General features: G+C 35.6%; 2 protein-coding genes across 3 annotated transcripts in view; both read right to left on the reverse strand.

Moving 5' to 3' along the window:
* LOC150100851 (WD repeat-containing protein 46) overlaps positions 1-19,970 on the reverse strand; it is a 240,227-nt gene extending 220,257 nt beyond the window's left edge. The window contains exon 1 of one of the 2 annotated variants that reach the window (XM_090401124.1): positions 19,855-19,970. The gene's annotated coding sequence lies outside the window, so the exon portion shown is untranslated. The remainder of the gene's footprint in view (positions 1-19,854) is intronic. The other variant, XM_090401126.1, reaches the window with a different exon arrangement.
* Positions 807-19,991, reverse strand: LOC150100852 (sterol carrier protein 2-like). The gene is made up of 2 exons (XM_090401127.1): positions 19,855-19,991; positions 807-2,370 (listed from the first exon to the last, which is right to left on the reverse strand). The coding sequence occupies exon 2, from the start codon at positions 2,338-2,340 to the stop codon at positions 1,084-1,086; it is 1,257 nt and encodes a 418-aa protein (XP_090257253.1). The 5' UTR covers positions 2,341-2,370; positions 19,855-19,991; the 3' UTR covers positions 807-1,083.
* Positions 19,992-24,160: the final 4,169 nt, after the last annotated feature.

Below are 24,160 nucleotides of genomic sequence, written 5' to 3' on the forward strand. Positions count from 1 at the left end.
TTATAATTAACTTTTAGGGAGAAAGGTTAAGTGGGTAGAATATGTGCCTTCCATATTCTTGGGGTTTTTAGACCATCATTATTGTTAAGATTAGAGTGGTTGATAAGAATCTCACAGGCCTCCTTAAATTTATGTTCATACCATGTTTTGGTTTGATGTAAACAGCAGGTGCTTTTCCAGGATCTTGAATCTAATATAATAATTGTGTTAAATTAGGACATAATTTTTACTGTAATAAAACATCTATATGAAAGAATGTTTCTCTGATATTGTCTTAAATAGAATATAGCTTTGATGTAGTTATTTTATTTCATTTATTGTAATTTTATTTTTACTAGAAGTAAGGCCAGTAAAATAACCATTGATCAATTCATTGTCTCTTCAGCATACTGTGTGAAATGTAATTTAGCTTGTCTCTGTATATACGTCTATGCTCCAGATGATGATCTTAATATAAAGGTCAAAACGTCAGGAAATTAAAATAATTATTTATAATATGGTTGTGGAGTCCATATTCTGTGTAAAATGAATGCTGATCATCGTGTAACACTAAAAGAAAGGAATCAAACGTTTTCATTACACCACCTAGAATCCTCCCACAATGAGTCCTTGGAAGCGTCATGTAATAATAATATCTTTCAATGTCAATTTTTACAAAAACAATGAAACAAATTAATACTATATAACAAAAAATACATTTTATTTTTAAATGATAGTTCTCCCTCCCCTCCCCTCCCAATTGCTAAAATTGTTTGAAAAATAATAATCAACAATGCTTATGATTCTTCCAACTATTTTACGATCAATAAAAATGACTATAAAAACTTTATTCAAGGAATGAAAGCATTAATTGGAAATTATATCTGCACATACAAGATTATAGATGAGTATAACAAAATTCACAACAGGTACAGGAAAGCTATTGTTTTTAAAATTCAGATTGCACTTCTCCCCAACTTCAATTAAATGAAAATCTCATTGCTTTTGAGTTCTTTTATAGTATACATTTTGGGTAATGTAAAAACACAGTCTACAACCATAAGGGGGAGAAAAAAATACAGTAAGTTTGATATTTCATCAAAGTTACAATTTACTTTCCAGTTTACCACTAAATTCATTCTGACTGTTCGAAGGAAATCCACGCTTATACAGTCCGACAATTGCAGCACCACCTAAACCTATGTTATGCTGTAATGCTAGTCTGACATTAGGAACTTGTCTTTTTCCTGCCATATTTCGAAGCTGCCAACACAGCTCAATACATTGGGCAATACCTGTTGCACCTAATGGATGTCCTTTAGAAATTAATCCTCCACTTGGATTGATAACATATTTTCCTCCATATGTATTATTTCCAGAGTCTGCCAATTCTCCTCCTTTTCCTATGTCACACAATCCAAGAGCTTCATATGTTAAGAGCTCATTAGTGGAGAAACAGTCATGGAGTTCAATAACATCCACTTCAGTTGGCTTAACCCCACTCTTTTTATACGCACTATTTGCTGCTTTTGCAGTCATGTCAAATCCAACCATTTTAATGCAGCTTTTCTCCTCTAACATAGTTGGTGGATCAGTGGCCATTTCCATTGCAAGAACCTCTACTGCTTTAGATTCTAAGTGATACTTGTGAACTAAATCCTTTGACATTAAAACAGCTGCTGCTGCTCCATTAGATACTGGACAACACTGGAGACGAGTCAGGGGATAATACACTTCAGGAGAGTTTAAGATTTCTTCCATTGTATATTCTTGTGTAATCTGAGAAAATGGATTATTCACTGAATGCTTATGATTCTTCCAAGCTATCTTAGCAAAGTGTTCTTGTGTAGTGCCATATTTTTCCATATGTTCTTTGCCAGCAGCACCAAACATCTGGGCTGCCATTGGTGCTGAAACTATTGGATATATACTTGACAATAACTTCATGTGCTTATCTAGAGGGCTAACACGATCACGAAATTTTGAAGTCAGACCACCTTTTTCCATTTTTTCAAATCCAACAGCCAGTACACAATTGTTAAGTCGGCCTTCTATCATTTGTTTAGCTAGAAGTAAAGCTGTTGAACCTGTGGAACAGTTATTATTTACATTATAAACTGGTATGCCTGTCATACCTACTTCATAAAGAGCTCTTTGACCACATGTTGAATCACCATAGACATATCCCACACATGCTTGTTCTATGACACTGTAACTAATACCTGCATCATTGAGTGCTAAAGTAACAGCTTCCTTCACATAGTCTGGATAATCTTGTTTATTAGCAGGATTGGGTTTAACAAATTTTGTCAACCCAACACCTACAACAAACACTTTCTGCAATGACTTCGTTGCTTGCATGCTAAACAATGATATTCATGAACATCAGACCTAAAAAAAAAAGAAAAGATAAAGCTGTATTTTAATTATATGCTTGCCAATTAAAAATATGCAAAATAATTTTTATAAAAATATATTATTAGTAAATACAACTGTCCGTGTGGTTAGCCTAGTGGCTGTGCGCTTTGCAACCATATGCCTGGGGAAGGAGTGTCCTAGGTTCAATTCCCATCGACAATGTGAGGAGCTGAAGGATCTTCCTTAGCCATAGCCAAGTTAGCTGGTCTTGGGTGTGGACAGCAGGGTTTTCCCCCAAGTTTATCGTCGGGTTTTTCATCCCGCAAAGCAAGCAAATTGGCCACACTACAGGACATAGGATAAACCGGGGCATAGGGCTGACCACCTTATCCGGTGAATGACTTGAGGTCCGATGATTAATAAACCCTCGACACCGCAAGGTAAAAGAAGGTAAAAAGAAGATGAGATGAGTAAATACAACATGATTAATTGTGAAATGGTTGAAATCTCAACAATTAACACACAAGCAGCTTGTCAAATACATACTAAGTCTTTCAGTTATCAAAGTAAAGCAGCACCATAAAATTTCCAAATGAGAATAAATCTAGCAGTGGGATTCTACAGGCTAATGACAATGACAATTTACAGCATAAAAAGTTGCAACATGTACAAGTTATCAGGTACCTTTATGTCAGACATATAGATCTCATTTTAGATCTATATTATGTTTTCTTCCAGTGGAGAAAAAACCTCACTCCCATATAAAAACAGATTTGAATCAGAGAGAGATAATTTCTGGAATCTTCCACAGCATTAGAACATTCCCCAAAGAAATAAATTTGGCTGCATTGCACTGCCAAAAATCTGGGAGACCATCTGAGACCTTCAGCAAGTGCAAATCACTGCACATGTAGAGGGCACTAACTAGGACTGTAGGAGCTTGCTGTTACAATTAGTGTGTTTGCCTTCCTGCTAGTGTGTACCTGCATGCATGTGCTCAATATAGCTCTTTGTGCCCATGAAGATGCCTTCGTGACCTTTCCAGTTTGGCAGGAAAGACTTAGATTTCAATCCCATCTAGGATACAGGGAACTTTTAAAAAGGCTTTCGTTTAAGTTGAAAGTGAGTTAACAAGTCACCAGTAGATGGTAGAGATTTTTTTCCTAAAAACTCAGGTTGTTTACTTACTTAATCCTTCTCACTCCACCTGGGAGCATAGGTCTTCCACCACCATTTTCCACCGGACTCTGTTTTTTGCTTCTGCTTTTATTTGGTTCCAGTTTTTATTAATATTTGTTATTTCTTTCAGTATTGTTCTTTTCCATGTTTCTCTTGGTCTTCCTCGTCGTCTTTTATCCTGCCTGATCTCATAGGGAGGCAGCAGGGTTTTTCATCCTACATACAGACAAATCGGCCCTTCAGAACACAATTTACAGAACAAAAAATACTAGTTGTGGTGGTGGGCAGTAGATGGCGTTGATTGGCAGTAGAGGTTCGGTGTAGTGGTGAAGAGAGTTGCATTGTAGGTGTCCTCCCGCGATGAGTCTTCGGACTCCTTGGAGGTATCACAAATAATAATAATAATAATAATAATATTTTATCTTCTTTCCTCAACACATGCCCCAACCATCTCCATTTCCTTTCGTGTAGCTATTGCAACATCGGTTTCTAGTTTTTCGTTTGATATTTGTTTTGGCCAATATATTCCCAGTATCATTCTTACACACCTGTTTAGGAAGACCTGGACAGTGTTAACTATCTTTTTGTTTAACATTCACGTTTCTGATCCATACATTAGTATTGCCTTTACATTTGAGTTAAATATTCTCATTTTAGTTTTTATAGACAAATTCTTGTTTTTCCAAATATTTCTAAGTTGGTTGAAAATTGAATAAGCCAGCTGTTTCCTTCTATTTATATCTTCAGTAGTCTTCTTCTTCTCCCATAGTCCTAAATGAACCGTTGGGTCATTCATGGCTGGTAGGTGATACTCTTTGCTAGCATCCTCCAGTCGTCTTGGTCTCTTGTTCTTGATGTCAGTTGAGAAAGGGAGGAATTTGTCCATTTTTTGATGTTATCAGTCCATTTTAATCGAGGTCGGCCCCTAACCCTTGATCCCAGAACGATTCCTTCTAGGGTTTGCTTTGGAATGCCATTAGCCCTCTCCACATGTCCAAACTATTTCATCTGTCTTCTTCTGATGACTGTCAGAATATTTTCCCTTTTTCTCCCATCTATTAAGTCAATCAGTTTTCGGACATTTTCATTGGTTTTGTGAGCGGTACAGGGAATTCTCAAAGTCTTCTAAGTTTTCATTTCGAAAGACAGGAGTCTCCTCTCATCTTCCTTCAATAAAGTCCAGGCCTCACAACCATACAAAAGGACAGAATTCACCAAGGTGTCAATTAGTCTTAGTCTGGTTGTGATTGCTATTCTGTTATCTCTCCACAATGGTTTTAACTTCTGTAGGGCCACGGTTGCCTTAGCAGTTCGGTATTTAATGTCGGTTTTTGAATGACCATCTTGACTCAACGTGCTTCCTAGATAAGTGAACTTTACATTCTCAATTTGCTTATTGCTAATTTATATCTTTGAGAATTCACTGTCTGATTTTGAGGTTATCATTGTTTTTGTTTTTTGTAGGTTTATGTATAATCCATATTTTTTTAATGTTCCGAAAACATGGCTGGTTATCTCTTATAATTCTTCTTCACTTTCTGCCAGAAGATTGATATCGTCAGTGAAATGTGTTATTTATTCTTAGTCTGCCAACTACTATTTATATATCAATCATCTATGACATATTCCAAAAAACAATTAAAAAGAAGAGGGGACAAGATGCATCCCTGTCTTACCCCCCCCCCCCGTTCTGCCCGGAACAGTTTGCTGCTGTAATTTTTAATTTTAATTCTCATATCAGATGAGGAATAAAGAGATTTAATAATCCTAATGATTTTGTTGTCAATACCATAATGTTCTAAAATTTTCCATAATGTGCCTCATGCCATATTGAGTCAAAAGCTTTTTGAAGGTCTAAGAAGTTGTGACAGATTATTTTGTTATGTTCTATGTATTTTTCGTCTAATATGTGTATTGTAAAAATATGGTCGATTGTACTTCTGGACTTCCGGAAACCTGCTTGTTCATCTGATAGTCTGTTTTCTATTTTCTTTTCGATTCTTGACAATAGTATTTTTAACAGGATTTTGCTTGGATGACTAATAAGGCTTATTGTTCCGTAGTTGCTACATTTATTGCTGTTTCCCTTTTTAGGAATAGGTACAAGGGTAGAAGTCCGCCAATCAGAAGGCCAAGTCTCTATGTTCCATACGTCCTGGAATAAATTTAACAAGGTGTCTATGATGATGTCACCTCCTTCGTGTATCAGTTCCACTATGACACCATCACTTCCCAGTGATTTTCCAATTTTTGAGGAGCTAACTGCTGCAATAACTTCTTTTAATATCGGGTAATCTCCTTCCACCGAACCTCCTGGCAAAATTCCGTCCAAAATATCATCAGTCAGTTGATGGTCCTTTTGAAAAAGCTTGGTTGCGGAACACTTCCATCTATCAATTATTTTCTGGTTATCCGTGATAGGAGTTCCATCTTCATCTTCTATGCTCCAATTAATTGTGGTAAAAGGTTTGGTTAGCTTATTGATAATTTGAAAAGCACTTTTAGAATTATTTTTATTTAAGTCCTCTTCTATATTTTTGCATTCATCCAATATCCATAAGTTTCTAGCATATTTGATTTCTTTTTTAATAATCTTAGTAATATTTTTATACTGTTTTCTATTATCACCACTATTAATATGAGATTTCAAATATCTTCTTTTGTCGCACAGATCCAAAATATTGTTGGTTATCCATGGTTGATTTGTTTTCCTTTTGTATCCAAGGATTTCTTCAGCTGTCTCAGTTATCTTTTGTGAGAAGTATTTGGTTTTAGATTCGATACTATTATGTTTCTTGAAGCTTGTGTCAAAAATTTGTTTTAATTTGTATTTATATAGTGCATTTATTTGGGGATCTTTTAATTTTTCTATATTATATCTTTTATGAGTTGATTTTGTAGGTAATCTTTCCCGCATTTTCATATTCACAGTTGTGATGACCATATTGTGGTCGCTGCCAATGTCGGAACCAAGAAATGATCTGGTTCTTGTGAGGTTAATGGAGTTTTTAAATCTTGTGCTTACAAGGATAAAGTCAATTTGGTGTGTGTTTTATAATCAGGGGAAGTCCATGTCCATCTTCTGGAAGGTTTATGTGGAAATAGAGTGTTAGTAATGGTAAGTTCATTATTAGTACCTCCAGTATCTTCAGTAGTACCTCCTTGTATTGATACTATTGAACCAAGGTATATAAACTGTTCTACTTCTTTAAGCAGTGTTTCTTCTATTGTTATTTGTTTATTTTGCTTTGCATTTATTTTCATTAACATTGTTTTATTTTTATTTATCCTAAGACCAACTATTTTGGCTGTTTCTACAAGTGTTGTTGTTTTTTGTTCTATATGTTGGTGCTTCTGTGAAAGTAAGCAGATATCATCTGTAAAATCTAGATCGCGGAGTTGGTTTTGAAGTAACCATTGTAATCCTATATTTCCATGAGATACCTTTCTCATCACCCAGTCTATGACAATTAAAAACATAGTAGGGGAGAGTATACAACCTTGCCTTAATCCTGTCTTTGTTTTAAATGGTTCTGAGAGGGTATTTCCATGTATTACTTTAATTTCAAAATCTTCATACATTTTTTTAATTATTCTTATTATTTTTTCTGGGAGTCCATAATGTCTAAGTAATTTCCATAGGGAAGATCTGTTTATACTGTCAAAAGCTTGTTCAAAATCAATAAAATTTAAATAAGCTTGCCTGCCATTCCAATGATTGTTCTATGATAATTCGTAAAGTACCAGTGTGGGCTGTGCGTGATCTATTGGCTCTAAATCCTGCCTGTTCTGGTCTTAGTTGTTTTTCTATTTCTATTTTGATTCTTTCTAGTATTATCCTTGCTAGTATTTTACTTATAACACTCAGCAATGTTATATCATACCTCTCCAATTTTTGCATTCAGATAGGTTCCCTTTTTTAGGTAATTTAACTAGTAATAATACAGTATTCCATTCCTTAGGCCACTCTTCTTTCTGCCATATCTCATTTAGTAAGGAATATAATATCTCTGCTATAAGTTTTGGATTTGCTTTTAGTATATCGCCTGGTATGTTGTCTGCTCCCGGTGCTTTACCTGTTTTGATCTGGGTTATTGCTTTTGTATTTTATATTCTTGTTATTCAAATTTATATCTAATGATGCATTTTGTTCATTTAATTTTAGGCTCTGGTCACCATCAGTCATTTCTGGAAATTTCTCCGAGAAGAATTTCACCCATCTATTTATCTGTTCTTTTTCATTTAATAATAGTTTTCCTTCTTTACTGTATATAGGAACTATCCATTTGTTTCTTTTTCCACTTAATTTCCTTGTAATAGCATAGAACTTTCTAGTATCATTTATATATGCAGCATCCTCTGCCTCTTGTGCTAGATTCTCTATGTATTTTCTTTTATCATTTCTTGCACTTCTTTTTATTTCTTTGTTAATTGCTCTATATATTGCTGCTTGTTCTTGTTCAACATTTTTTCCAATCTGTAACAGTTTCTCTTTTATTCTATCTCTCTCTATTTTGAATTTGGTGTTTTCTGAAATCCATTCTTTGTCTGTATTAGTTCAAAATCCAAATCCCAATATCTTTTCTGATGTGCTTATTAGTATGTCTTTAATCTTAGTCCATTTTCCCTCTATGTTATCTCCTTCTCTTTTTTTGAGTTTATTCCATTTATCCTGTAGAGTTATAAATTTATTTCTAATCTCTTTGTTTTTGAGTTTTTCAATTTTAAACCTCTTCCTATTATGCACTGTTTGTTTATTTTTACTTTTATGTTAGCTGTTAGGAGAATGTGATCTGAATATACCTCGGCTCCTCTTTTAACTCTGACATCCAGGAGTGATTTCCTCCAATTCCTTGATATAAATACATGGTCTATTTGGTTCTTTGTCTTTCTATCTGGTGCTATCCATGTCCACTTATCTATTTTTTTATGTCGGAAGAGACTCCCTCCTATTACAAGCTGATTGAACATACAAAAGTCTATAAGTAACTCTCCATTTTCATTTATTTCTCCTTCCATACTTTCCCATAACAGTTTCTTTATTAGTATTATCATTTCCAACCTTAGCATTAAAGTCTCCAATTATAAGTTGCATATCTTTTTTATTTGTTGTTTCTATACTTCTCTGTAGCATGTTATAAATAGTAGATTTAAATTCTTTTGGATATTGGGTTCCACTCCATTAGTGCACCATGAGCTTTCTTTTCTTGTGTAGAGCTTTCTTTGTCATCATTAGTGTAACTCCCTTTGTGTGGTCATTCATATTTTGGTTCCCAGAGTAGATTAAGTAGTGACCAGAGTTTAATATGATTTTTCCAGTTCCTATCCATCTCATTTCGCTTAATCCCATTATTTCTAATCTGTATTTTTCTAGGACTCTCGAGACTAGGTATATGTCTTCTCAGTTTCAAACATGGTTCTAACATTCCAACATCCCAGTCTAAGCTTGTCTTTTGGTAAGGTGTCTGTCATTTTCTTCCACACCTCTGCTTCCCCAGAAGGGCTTTCACAGAGGTGCCTCATGTTCGTGTTCTATTTTCTTCATCCGATATCAAATTTTGGGAGGTTTCGGTTTGCATAGCAAAAATTTTTTTCTGAGACTGGGTTGCTAGCCCTGCACTCAACCCTCCCCATTTATACAGGCTTGGGATTGGCATGTCAAGTTTTCACTAAGCATGGCTGGGCTACCATCTACTGGGAAGAAAAAAAACCTTCCCAGTAGATGGTAGAGATTTTTTTTTCTAAAAACTCAGGTTGTTTAGCAGTAATAAAACCAGTCAGAAGAACAGACATAACAGACTGTCTTCCAAACCAAACACACTGTGACCTTTGCAAGTAAATTGGGAAGTATGCTGAGGCTCTTCTTGGAATTGCATAACACTGGCAGAAAACTTTTTGAGGAAGAGGTGGTAATCCTCTTTTTGCTGATATTCAGAATCAATTATAGTGATGCAGCCAACTTATCTGTGCGGTTACACACTCCACAACCATATGCCTGGGAAAGGAGTGTCATGCGTTCGATTCTCGTCACTGACATGAGAAGCAAAGGATTTTTCTCAGACATAGCCAAGTTAGCTGGTCTTGGGCATGGATTGCAGAGTTTTTTCTCCCGCAAAGCAGGCAAACCATAAGAATGCAACGCTTCACAGACAATTACACGTGGTTGAGAGTGAGGGTAATGACCCCACCTCGTAGTGAGTTATGAAACTCAAAAATGGGAGGCCAAGGGCCTACACGGGGCTGTAGTGCCGAAGAAGAAGAAACAGAAGATGCAGTCAACTTTATGACCATGACATTTTTTTCAAAAAAAATATAAAAAAACCTTCCCAGATTAGCAGCACAGCATATAATACAAGCAATTTATACTACTGCTTGTTTTTGACTTGACAATCATCAGTTGTGAACAAAGATTCACGACTTATTTTTCACGGTATTAACAACACCACAAACACTTTTTTTCAACAAAGATGTTTTATTAACGCTTATATTTCGCTGATTTTCAACTCAGCATCATCAGAACACAACACACAAGTAAACGCGACAGTGAGTGAGTGAAACAATATAATTGCAAAAGACAAAAGATCTAAAGTCCTATTTTTGGCGCCCTCTAACGGAGGAAAAAAAAAAAAAAAAAAAAAAAAAAACAGCAGTTATCCAGGAGTTTTTCTTAGAATAACCGTCTCCCAAATTTTTGGCAAATTAATGCAACCATATTTGTTAAGGTTGGGAGAATTCTTCAAAGTCATTGCTGACTCAAAAAATAATCTTTCAGATCTATAATGACTCCTAAATAGCACATTCGTTTTTCCTCCATCTAATCCTGTGTGAAGGAGTGTCCAAAGCGTGGTCTGCCAGTCCCGACTTGCCATAGTAATAGTAGCGAATGTATCTTTCATGTTCTTCCAGGCGGATGTTCACTGATCTTCCTGTTTGCCCATAATAGTCACAGTCACATGGAACCTCATACACTCCTGGATGTGCTAAAGGGTGAAGTTTATCCTTAGGCGAGCGGATCAGAGTTGCCAGCTTGACATGAGGTTTGAAGGTGGCGCGAAGGCCATGTTTCAACAATACTTTGGCTATCTTTTCCGATGTACCTCTGATATAGGGAATAGAAATGGTCGTGTTGTATTCTTGTGTATTAGGGGAGGGCAGAGTAATGGGCCTATGTAGTATTTTATCTATTTTGTAGGGATTGTAGCTGTTGGCTAAGAACATATGGCACAAGTACTGGAGTTCAGTGGCCAGAGCTGTATCGTTAGAACAAATGGCTCTGGCTCTGTGTGTGTCAGTGTTTTTAAAATGCCGTACTGTTGGACTGGATGATGATGTGATTGTTTATGTAGGTATCTTCCTGTGTATGTAGGCTTTCTGTAAATAGAAAAAGATAGTGATCCATCTGAAAGGCGGGTGACTAATGTGTCAAGAAATGGTAAACAGTTATTTGATTCTTTTTCTACTTTGAAGTGAATTTTGGGGTGTTGGCTGTTTAGGTAGGTGACAAAAGCATCCAAAGTGTCTTGTCCATGGGGCCAGATGGCAAACACATCATCTACATAGAGCAACCACACTTGTGGCTTGTATGTAGCTGTGGTAAGTACTTTGTTTTCAAAATGTTCCATGTAAAAATTTGCTAACGGGGGAGAGAGGGGGGGGGGAACCCATAGCAGTACCATTAATCTGTTTGTAGAATTCCCCCCCCCCATGTAAAGTAACCTGCATTCATGGTAAATTGAAATAATTCAAAAATATCTGGGGGAAATTTAGACTTGATTAAATCAAGAGTGTCTATAAGTGGTACACTGGTAAATAAGGAGGTGACATCGAAACTAACCATTATGTCTGAATCTTTTAGGATTAGATTTTTAACCAGTGTTTTGAAATGGATTGAATTTTTTACAAAAGTAGAGGAGTTGCCAGTAAGAGGGGCAAGCGACTTAGCTAAATGCCGGGCCAGTTTATATGTGGGACTAGCTATGCTATCAACTATGGGGCGTAGGGGAATATTAGTTTTGTGGATTTTTGGTAATCCATAAATACGGGGTGTTTTAACATGAATTGGTTTTATTTTCCTGATTTCTTTGGGCCATGATGTCACTTTTTTCAGTAATTTTCGGACTTTTTTCTTTTGCGACATCGTAGGGTCTCAATGTATAATTTGATATGTGGAACATATCAAATTATACATCAAGAGAGATAAAATACTACATAGGCCCATTACTCTGCCCTCCCCTAATACACAAGAATACAACACGACCATTTCTATTCCCTATATCAGAGGTACATCGGAAAAGATAGCCAAAGTATTGTTGAAACATGGCCTTCACACCACTTTCAAACCTCATGTCAAGCTGGCAACTCTGATCCGCTCGCCTAAGGATAAACTTCACCCTTTAGCACACCCAGGAGTGTATGAAGTTCCATGTGACTGTGACTTGGCCTATTATGGGCAAACAGGAAGATCAGTGAACATCTGCCTGGAAGAACATGAAAGATACATTCGCTACTATTAATATGGCAAGTCGGGACTGGCAGACCACGCTTTGGACACTCCTTCACACAGGATTAGATGGAGGAAAACGAATGTGCTATTTAGGAGTCGTTATAGATCTGAAAGATTATTTTTTGAGTCAGCAATGGCTTTGAAGAATTCTCCCAACCTTAACAAATATGGTTGCATTAATTTGCCAAAAATTTGGGAGACAGTTATCCTAAGAAAAACTCCTGGATAACTGCTGATTTTCTTTTTTTTTTTTTTCGTGAGAGGGCGCCAAAAATAGGACTTTAGATCTTTTGTCTTTTGCAATTATATTGTTTCACTCACTCACTGTCGTGTTTACTTGTGTGTTGTGCTCTGATGATGCTGAGTTGAAAATCAGCAAAATATAAGCGTTAATAAAACATCTTTGTTGAAAAAAAGTGTTTGTAGTGTTGTTAATACTGTGAAAAATAAGTCATGAATAACCATCAACACCTAAGCTTATCTGTTAGATTGTGAACAAAGATATTAGCCATTCATGAAAATGTTGGTGTAAATATAGCTCAGCACTAATCTTTAGAATTCCATGTATAAGTCCAATCATTATTAAAAAATCTTCCCTCACAAGCTTCTGAACGTTATCAACCATATCCTCCTTTTTTGGACATCCCTGGCTATCCAATTGTCATTGAGGCCCTTCTTATCATTTAAATTCAATACTCTCTGAACTGTGTGCTTAGGTGGGGCAGATTACTTTCCTCAATCTGAGAAACATACATAGTAAATTATGTTAGACAATGAAAAGTTTGCTTTTATCAAATTCCTGATAATATTCAAATAGTGTTCACTTTTCTTCAAATTTATCTTAACACAGCTTCATAAACAAAAGAAAATTACAACTAATTAATTTGATTAAATCTGGTATAGAAAACTGTTTGGAAAAACTTAATAGCTCTTATCATACCTTACAAATTGATTCTAATATATTTGTAATAAATAAATTTTTTTATTAAATTAAAAATATACATATATATGAAAATTACTGGTTGCCTATTGCAAAGGGTAAAAAAAAAAGGCCTTCTCTACATGTCTAGACGATTTTAAATACTGTTTTAAAAATTTTTTTTAATTTTAATAGAAATTTAAAAATATAACAGAAATCTAAATGAAGCAACTATTCAGTCTGTTCTTGTTTATTATTTGTAAAAACTGCAAAATCCACTGACTCACTGAATGATTTCCAATTATTTCTGCTACTTTCCTCAAAACTTAAACCATAAAATGCTGAAATGTAAACAATTAATAGAGTTGGCACTTATTAGTTACAAGTTACAATAACAAGTTGGCACTTACTAGTTAACATAATACAGCATATAATCAACTAAAGTTGATTAAATGCTCTATTATGTTAACTAGTAAGTGCCAACTTGTTATAAGTCAGGTAGCGTAAATCATTTGAGTTACATTCGACTCATAGCCTATGCTGCTTCATTGTATTATGTCTATCAATTGCACGTGTTCTTGGCTAGTTTTTAATAAACTTCTCACCTCAGGCAGACTCACTTTTAAGTGAAAATTTTATGTTCCTCACATACTAGACAGCATTTGAGCACTTGGGTCTTTCCAATCAAAGCAGAAAGGATGTTCTTGGAATTACAGCCAAAGCAATTAAGACTATGAAGTCCACATGGTATGTCCATTAACTACATATGTTATTTTGGTCTCTGTGGGATGAAAAGCTGAGATTCTGGAGGAAAGCCCTACCATCTATATATGAGAACAAGTTAACCTGACTTCAACTGAAAAGTTCCTTAAAAGGTTATCTGTGTCTTAGAAGGGTAACTATTATACACTTATCGAATTCAATGGTGAAAGGCCATATTCCATAAAGGCAGTGCCTTCTGTCACAAAGCAGTCTGCTGGAGCATGATGTGATGATAATGTACCTATTAAACAGACTGGTGAGCCCGGGACTCTGATCTAAATCCAAACAAATTCATGTAGAATGGATGGTCCCTGGAAATCAACACCACATGCACGAAGAATGAAGGCTGATTTCTCATGAAACTTATCAGAAGTGAAAATCAACTGCTAAGAATATACATGTCATGATTACAGGACAGACATGGACCTGCATTTAAAAAAAAAAAAAAAAAAAAAAATCATATTTTGATTTGTCTGTATTTATTGGGTGTTCCAACAATATTACTGGCAATACAGTATGCATGAATATGCATGCAATTCCACTCCCTCTCAACTTCAATTAAAGTTAAAACAGCAACTAAGTTTTTTATTATTATTATTACTTAACACCTCTAGGGAGTCCAAAGACTCATCAAGGGAGGGCACCTACTCTACAACTCCATCCTCACCACTCCACCAACACTATCTACTACCAACCACCATCCCTAGTATTTTCACAGACAATCACAAACATCCATGCCTATGGCAGGATTCAAACCCACAGCCTTTTGGTTGGAGAGCGGATATACTAACCACTCGGCCAACAAGGCCAGCATTTTATTTATTTTATATTAATTATAAATTTTATATCAATATATTATTTTATTTATTTGTATGGGGTTCTGCCCCCCCCATTCTTTAACTGTCCCTTAGAACTGGTTGAGCCCTCCTAGTGAGGGATTAATTATTATTACTATTATTACGGGCAACTCCAGGGAGTCATTAGACTCATCGAGGGAGGCCCCAAATCATATTCATCACAACTATTTGACATTCATACAGTACCTATCATACCTCGCCTTAAACTCATTCACTGTCACAGCATCCACCACAGACTCAGGGAGCGCATTCCACTCATTCACTACTCTAAAAGTAAAGAACCCAGCTCTAACACCTTTACTAACCACACTTTTGCCCAGTTTCCATGGATGTCCCCTAGTCCTCCCACAACCAGCCCTGTTCTCAAAAATATCTTCTGAATTAATTTTATAGAAACCCTTCAGTAATTTGAATGTCTCAATCATATCTCCCCTCCTCCGCCTATCAACCAATTTTTGCAACCCACAAATCCTCAACCTGTTCTCATACGGTTCATTCCACAGACCTGCTATCATCTTGGTCACTCGCCTCTGGATCCTCTCCACCTCCTCCCCATCAAGAAGAAACCTAGGTGACCAAATCTGAGCACAGTAGTCTAGATGGGGTCTTATCAAGGCTCGATACAGAGGAACAATAACCTGCTTGTCTCTGCTTGTCAACGTATTCTTCAGCAACCAAGTGATTTGATGAGCTGATTTGGCCACTTTTGCAATGTGTCCCCTAAATTTCAATTCCTTATCTACCAACACTCCTAAATCTCGTGCCTCATCAATTTCCTGGAGCACGGTTCCACCAATGCAGTAAACTGCCTCCAATCTTTTCACCCCAAAATGCATAACCTTACATTTTGCCACATTAAACTGACATCCATTCTCCTTAGCCCAGACCTCCAATCTATCCAAATCATCCTGCAAAAATTTGACGTCATCTGCATTCACTATTGCCCTACCCAACTTCGCATCATCCGCAAACAAATGAACTGTTCCTCTCAGATCCTTTCCTATATCATTTATGAACAAATTAAACAGCAGTGGTCCAAGAACAGATCCTTGTGGCACACTACTAGTCACAGGCCGTCTTGTGGACTCTACTCCTGAGTAAACCACTCTCTGATATCTCTCCGTCAACCACATGGAAGTTCCTTAAAAGGTTATCTGTGTCTTAGAAGGGTAACTATTATACACTTATCGAATTCAATGGTGAAAGGCCATATTCCATAAAGGCAGTGCATGTATTTATGATTGTAGATCCGTGTGTGTTTGTTCACAGGCCGGTCTGATTGTTCTGAGGAATGAAAAACCTGAGTTTCGAGGTGAAAAATCCTCTACCCCCCGTATGAGACCGGCTAACTCACCTTGAGTCAAAAGAGACCAGGTAAAGGTTCCTCATGTCATGGACGGGAAGCTAATTCAGATCTTTCCGACCAAAGGGCTTCGTCCATACTGACTGAGCTAGGGAGACTTAACTTAATGAGTTAGCTGGTCTTAAACAACAAAGGTGCAAGTACTTCCCCAAAAACTGAATTTTCAGGCAAAGTGACTGCAATTAACATAAGATACTAGTCTCATACCTTAGTTGCTTCAGCCATAATTGTAACTCAACCTCCTTCACCATCTATCTGCACCTCCTTCACCATCTATCTGCACCTCCTTCAGACTTCACTGACTCATGTAACTTAACCCTTGGGTGGCCTTCACCTGGAAGTATCTAATAAATTAGAAACCTCTTCCCACATTTTTAAATAGTATAAACTGCAATATTTAAAGTCTTGTGACAGCTTCCATGATGCACAGTCCAAAAAATACAGACCAGTTCAATTACCATTATCAAATAAAGGAACTTTCCTGTATTTTTTTCCCAGCTCATTTTAGAGCTGACTGATCTTTAATACAAGTAAATGGAACTTTTCTTCTAGAAGAAACAGATTTTTAACCCAAACTAAGCAAAATACATATATAACTGAACACACACCTAAACGCTTGATGGCATTAAGAACATTATCTTTTATTTAGTACAAAAATGCAGTGAACTGTTACAAAAGATGGAAACTAGCTGCCTATTCATTCCCCCCACCAAAAAAATAGGGTTAAAATAGTGTTGATATTTTTTTTTTTTAATTTAAAAGGTGGAACTATATTCGCTAGCATACAGTTTATTTTAAACGTAAGTTATAAATTTAAACACCCATGATAAAGGATTATTCTTGACGTTTAAAAACCAACAAATTACTAATTATTGCACTATCACAGTTTAAAATGTGTTCCAAAAATGATCACTTAGTCGATGGAAGTTTTTTTTTCACTTGGTTATGTTACCAATTATATGTTTGGTTTAATCCTTTATCCAAGTGCAAGCAAAAAAAAGTTTGCGGCTGAAGTAATTTCAGGACTCGGACAACTCGTGGTAAAGGTGGTATAACTTCACATCACTTGAATTAGTGTCCCATAATGCAAAGCACATATCTTTATGGATATGTATAATGCTATGCATTATGGGAAGGGTCACTACTCAGATTGGTTTTGCCCTTTATTGAGGTCACATCAGTGGGAGCCAGACCCAGAGGTGGTGATACTAAGGTGAAAGTAATGCAGAAGTCATATTTCCATATACGAGTTGCCAAAAGGTGTCACACCTTATTATTAAAATTATCTGGATTAGAGATAGTTGATGGAAGTTTTTTTTCACTTGGATACAAATGATGTGAAGTTATACCACTTTTACCACAGTCCTGAAATTACTTCAGGCGAAAACTTTGTTTGCTTACACTTGGATAAAGGATTAAACCAAATATGTAATTGGTAACGATCGCTTAGATCTCAAAAACAAAGCTAAAAGTTGATTTGAAAGGTTCGTAATTATTAACTTAGTGTAAATCTTAGGGCTTAAACGTTTGGGAGATTTAGTACCGGCCTTCCCGATTATTCACAACCATTCAAGTGTGATATATACTCTTTCTAAAATCGAATAAATGAGAGGATTTGATAAAAAAAAATATAGTTGTTTAATTTTTTAAAAAAAAATATTCGCCTCAAGATTGTGCTCAATTTTTTTTTTAAGTCCAAAAGGTACTGAAGAAGTAATTAAAAACTTACATTTCTCTTAATATTTCTCCAATTCCAGGGGGAAAAAAACTCCCTATTAAAACTAGACCGGCTAAATTCAATTTTCATTTTTTTTTTCTGAATTCAAATTTTATGATAATGTTAAGTATATTTTTGACTCAATTTTTTTGAAGGGAGGGGCTAATTCTTTCCTTTTGTCAACTGAAAAAAAAATTTGATATATATATATATTAAAGTGAGAGAGAAAGCTCCTCGTATGTCAAAGAACAATGAGTCCAAATTTTGAATTCCTGAAAAGCTTCTTAAATAAACAAATCAAACTTGTAGCAGTGGTAGGACCTGCCGCTGAGCGTACAAGCTAATAAAACAAAATGCGAAATTAGTGTAAACTACAGAATCTGAAATTTCGATTAAACTTTCCCTTTGCTATATGCAAAAGCCATGCATCGTGTTATATTAAAAGTGTTTTTTCTTCTTTTTATACAGAACAAACAATATTTGTTGTGTATAATACATAAAATTCTGCGGAATGCTGTCCCGTATTCTCATTTCAATTTCTCATGAACCACTAGGAGATCAAAGAATTTTTACCTATTATAAAATCAGATCTATACAAGAAATGGAGGATGGGGAGACGATAAAAATTCTAGATTATTAAAAGAAATTAATAGATCCAGGATTCACCTCTGAAAAACCTGAACTTTATATATATATATATATATATATATATATATATATATATATATATTATTATTATTATTATTATTATTATTTCTGAATTCCGATTCCGCTTCTCTAAGGGCGCGCAGAAAGGGATGGTGGGGGTTCCGGTCTGCTAATTCAAAAAACTGGTCGGTAAAAATGCTTTAATTCAAGTTTGGTTGCAATCACTTCTCGCATTACAAATTATGAGTAACGCTTACTGCTCTTATTATGCTTGCTATTTTCTATAAGTAGACCAGTACATTTCATTGTACACCCCAAACATCAAGTTTAAATTGGTCAGATATAATGAACTGAAACAGTATTTCCACACTGCTCACTCACTCACGTACATATTCTCATTTATAATGGGAAGATCTTATAAAAGATGACCTGAAAGAAATCTTAACTGGTGGAAAATTATTTTCTTTAGCTCGATAAGCATACCAACACAAATCGAAATAGCCTGAAATTATCAGATACCCGTTTGACTCATGTTTGGCAAGATTAACTAGTCGCAAAACCCAAACAATTTCATGTTGTTGGCCATCCTTCATCACAATCTCTATACAATGCTTGAGGAAGTACTGCAACATCCGAAAGGGAAGAAATCGGAAGTTTTTCGGATATTAAAAAAAAGTACGATATCACATCGCTGTCTGCCCGAAAGCGGCAAGTCATGGTGAAATAAACTAGTTCATAAATAATTTGTCTGCACTCTTTATAATAATAGTTTTTAAGAGGAGTAACATGGGAGTTTTCCCAGAAATGATACCTATAATTTGTCTGCTTTTCACGAAATTGAATTGGCAATATAACACGAGATAGTTTGGCTAATTTTGTCTTACGGATAATTAATTGAAATTAAGAACATTTAAAATAGCAAAACAGTAATATATATGTAACACTTTAAGTTACGATTTTTGAATTTTCTTATCTCGGATTGTCATACTACTATTAAGAACGTGACTGGCGAGCTTTCGCTGTGGAGTGTGAGTATTAAGGGATTTAAATAAATATGCCGGGACCGGAAATCAAATCAGTTCATTAGGAAGTTTAGTAATTGCAAATCAGAAATTACGATATGGAATAATATTTTTTCAGTTAATTTCTATAAATAGTTACCCAGAAAACATTTTTCATGTTTTCTAGTGGAACACCTCAAGGTGCAAACAGGGACAATTCTCTATTTTGTACTTATAACAACGATATACTCATTGAATCAATTGCAAATGTTTATCTAACACTGTCTAGTGCATATATATATATATATATATATATATATATATATATATATATATATATATATATTGTGGGAGCCGTGACCTTTGTTTCTGTCGGTGTTTCTATCAGATATCAGAGAAGCACTGCCAAAGTCTATTACTTCGTCAGTCTTTGGGATTCTTATAAATTTAAGCTATTATTAATATAACCAATTAATAATAAAAATATAACCAATTAAATAAATCGCACATTCATAAAAAATAATGCTATATTATCATGGCAAGCTAAAATAAAATAAAAAATACTTACCAGTAGGAACCTAATATTCACGACACGATTCGACACTGACTCTTTACGAACTCGTGTGCAATAGTAAGGTAACAGAGCTACTCGCACTTCCTATCCATCACACGCCACCAGCTGCCGTAACTTTAAACAGCTTTTATATGATACAACCTGTTGTAAACCCACACAGTACTTCTCCCGTGCGATCAATACTCACACACTTAAGTCATAATATAACAGCTACAGTAAGAAAACGTTCAGTTTGGTATAATACGCCATCTAGTGGCTAAAAACGTAGTTGTATATAAATATAGTAAGCAAAATTAATAATTGACACCCATGTTCCATCGTACAGTGAAATATCACTCATGTGTAATGATGTGAACTATTTATTCATGTCGATTCACTGTCTTACACCGACGCAACCAATAGATCTGCATTGATCACGTTATTTCGAACAAGAAAGGAAGTAAACTGAATGCAAAAGTAATTTAAAATAAGGTACATACTGAAGAAAAGATTGAAATATTGAAAAAAATCACAAGGAATGAAAATTGTCTCAGTATTGCCACTTTCGAAAGCCATGTTTTCATTTTGACTCTGTAATGCAACTGGAAGAATGATGGGACATACGTCCTTCGATTTGAAAAAGACGAGTTCGATTATCTTCATCACATCAAACATATTGACTCTGCAGTGCAATTGGAAGAACGACGGTACATTGCGCCCTTCGATTGGAAAAGACCTGAGTTCGATTCCCGTCGTGACGGGCGGAATCTTTATATAAACGTTTTCAATTGAAGGTGAGTTAGCCGATCTCATACGGTGGTAGCACGATTTTTTCTCCCGGAAACTCGAGTTTTTCATCCCGCATACAGACAAATCGATCCTTCAGAACACACGGAATTTACAGACCAACAAAATACTAGCTGTGGTGGTGGTGGTAGTGGCCAGTAGATGGCGCATGGTGATGATTGGTAGTAGGGGTTCGATAGTGGTGGATACGGAGAGTTGTACAGTGGGTGTCCACCCGCGATGAGTCTTCGGACTCCTTGGAGGTGTCACGAATAATAACAATAATAATAATCACAAGAAGAATTTTTGCGTGAGAGTTTTCAATTGAAAGTGAGTTAGACGATCTCGTACGGAAGAAGCAGGGTTTTTTCTCCAAGAAACAAGGATTGTTTTCTTCTGCAAATCAGCCAGAGAATGCAGGAAATTAACATACAAAAATATGTGGTAATTTCGCTATATAGATAGTGCGGTGGATAGGTGGCATACAGTGTAGATGTGGTCGTGTAGTGTACAGCAGCTTCCTGCGGCTCTCTATATAGTAAAGAGTATCCTATAATAATAATAAAATATAGAACAAAACATGAAGGAATCAGTAAAAATGCAACTGAACATTTTTACTGATTAATAAACTGTGTAAATTTCATAGAACGTGACGATCACCATTCATATGTGGATTGAGTAATTAAAATTATGGCTGAAGTAACTTGTACTATGAAACCAGAGTGTGATGTCTGTTAAATGCGAATGTTATGTGACTAGTTTGCCTGATTTATGAATAAATCTTTTCCCTTTTTCTCTTCACCACAGATAATGACTAGATCCTTAAATAACATTGGAGATATGTGTTGTTTAGCATATACTTCCAGTCCTTCCGTTACAAACATATTAAATATGCATGATACTTAGGGCTCTGAAAAATGGCTTCATTTCCTTTGTCGGGTCTTACTTCTCATGGGGATTTCTATGTTTCTATTTTTAATATAACTTTATTGGCCATGGATCTTGGTAATCATTTCTTGGAGAAGAAACTCAATTATCTTTATAAACTCAGTTTGTTAATATTCTTTCTATCATGACTGCTCTTTTCCAAGATACTGAAAAGTCAACGTTAGAGTTTGCTCCGAATGAAACTTATGAGTTCTTGTTGGCTAAGGAGATTACGTTATCATCGTTTTTCTGTATTTGGTCAGTGTGTTCAATAAACTTAAGTCCTGTATCCGATAAACTGATCTAGTAATTACTGCTTTTGTATGAAATGACAATAAATCCTCTGTTGCCTTTTCTTTTACAACGGGAACTGTCAGATCTTCCATACTCCTAACTAAATGTTTGAAGACAGATGAGTGGTATGCCTCCATCATTTAGCCTTCATTAATAATGAGCTGAAGTTATCAATGAAACAAGGCTTTCAGGAAAGAGTAGAGCAGACGACTGCCACCATCTTGAGGCCCTAAATCCTAACACTCATATTATTATCTATATTTTTTGAGATGAGATTTAAAAAATCATGCCTAGGAAAAGTTCTTGTAAGTGGTGACTAGAATCAAATCTATAATGGTCTTTTTTTTCCCGTGCTTCCTAGTGCTATCGTCTATAAATTAGTCATAGGGATACACAAGTATCCGTATGACTAATTTATATCTTAAATCCTAAATTGAAAGGATAATGTAAATCTGATTGTTTATTGTTATTGTGTTATTGGAAATGTATATTAAAGTATTCGTGCCGATAAGAAACAGCTATGTATTTTTTGTATTCATGACATCACAGTGCAAATAACAAAATCACCTTTTGATAACCTTCAAAAAGGAGTGTGTATTCTTTAGCCCTATCATTTTCATAAATTGGATTAGCACATAATCTCAGAACTGAAGATTTTATACTATTATTTCCATAATCTCTATTAACAAATAATAATATGGTATATTTCCTTTACATTAAATTATTAAATATCTTCTAGCATCGTATTTTAGCAATGCTAACTACCAAGTATTTTACTTGGGTATTTTTATATCATATATCATTCCCTCACACAGGTTGCAGAATCTATAATATTCATATTGTGTGTGGGCTGAAGGATGGTTGGGTAGAGAGACAGAAATCATGCATAAAGGATAGGTTAATGTCTAATTTCTGGAAAAAAATACTTGAACCTAGAACAAAAATTAATAATTAATTAACGTGTTTAATTATTTACTGGCCAACGTTTCATTAGCTTGAGCTGATGAATGGCACTTTAAAGATCAAAGGCACTTTACGGATCTACACATCGAAGAAGACTGAGAACGAATTGGCCTTGAGAACAAAGACAGTCACGTCACAATAGTTAATAGTCATCTGGGATTAATGCTGAAGTGTAGATAGGACGGTTCACCAAAAGTGGTGAGGATCATACCATTAGTTCTGTTGTTGGAATTCTGTAGAACTGGAACCACTTCCAGGGGCAGTCTCTCTCTCTCTCTCTCTCTCTCTCTCTCTCTCTCTCTCTCTCTCTCTCTCTCTCTCTCTCTCTCTCTCTCTCTCTCTCTCTCTCTCTCTCTTTCTCTCTGTGATTTAAATTGGGATTTATGTAATAGTCTGGGGGTCTTCTTCTGTCTAAATGAGCTTCATCCAAGGCATGTTATGCCAGTACATTATTGGGTTACCCATACCAAATGTACGTTTTTTGTTGTTGTTTTTACTAACGAGAGTGGTTCATCTTGTCTTTCTGCAGTATCCACGACAGTGGATGCTGTAGACACCTGGGATTTCATCCTCGATGTCATTGATTTATCATATCATCAAATTCCTGACATGGACATGTACACTCAAGGGATGTACGGAATATGATAGTACTACATGAAAATGATTTATTACAGAAATGTGAAATTACAAAATTTGGTGCACCTTCTATCTTTCTTCTGCATTAATCACAGAAAATTACCATGAAAAAAAAATGCCGCTATCACTCTTCATGCACGTAAATGTCCTTGTGCTGGAGTCATTTCATTGTCATTATTTGCTGGGTGAGTACGTTAAAATACATTTAATAAGATTAGCCTTCAGCTGGAAAAATGTCAGCCTGTAAATAATTAGTTTAGCTAATAATTTATTGTCATTCCAGTTTCACATAGTTTTTGAGCCAGAACTTAGTTAGAAAGCCCTAATAAACAGCTTCCAACTGAACGTTTTCTCAACAATTTGCATCATCCATAGTGACAGCTCTAGAGGCTATGATACGGAAATTTGAACATGGAAATGCATACAGGATAATCCATATAGGTATAGAAAAGTATACAATTTGGAAAGTGAAAATGAGGCACCAACCCGTCTGGCCAGCATGGTGCTATAAGGCCAAATCCCCCCCCCCCCCATGAGGACAATTTAAACGATGAATCAAGTAGGAAAATTACATACTGGCCCGTCCGTCGCCCAGCATAAAAAGTGACGCGTCCTGGACTTAGGCAGAGGGTCTAGTTCGAAAAATATGCTACAATCTCCAGGACAACTGCCACACATTTAATGAGACCACCTATAATGAACAATGACAGAAGGA

This window comes from Typopeltis vanoorti, chromosome 12 (assembly GCF_054136105.1).
Source record: "Typopeltis vanoorti isolate ZY-2024b chromosome 12, IOZ_Tvanoo_1.0, whole genome shotgun sequence".
NCBI classification, from domain to species: domain Eukaryota; kingdom Metazoa; phylum Arthropoda; class Arachnida; order Uropygi; family Thelyphonidae; genus Typopeltis; species Typopeltis vanoorti.

Coding starts and splice junctions, on each gene's coding strand:
- LOC150100852 (XM_090401127.1), bottom strand. CDS start 2,340: ATGCAAGCAACGAAGTCATTGCAGAAAGTGTTTGTTGTAGGTGTTGGG.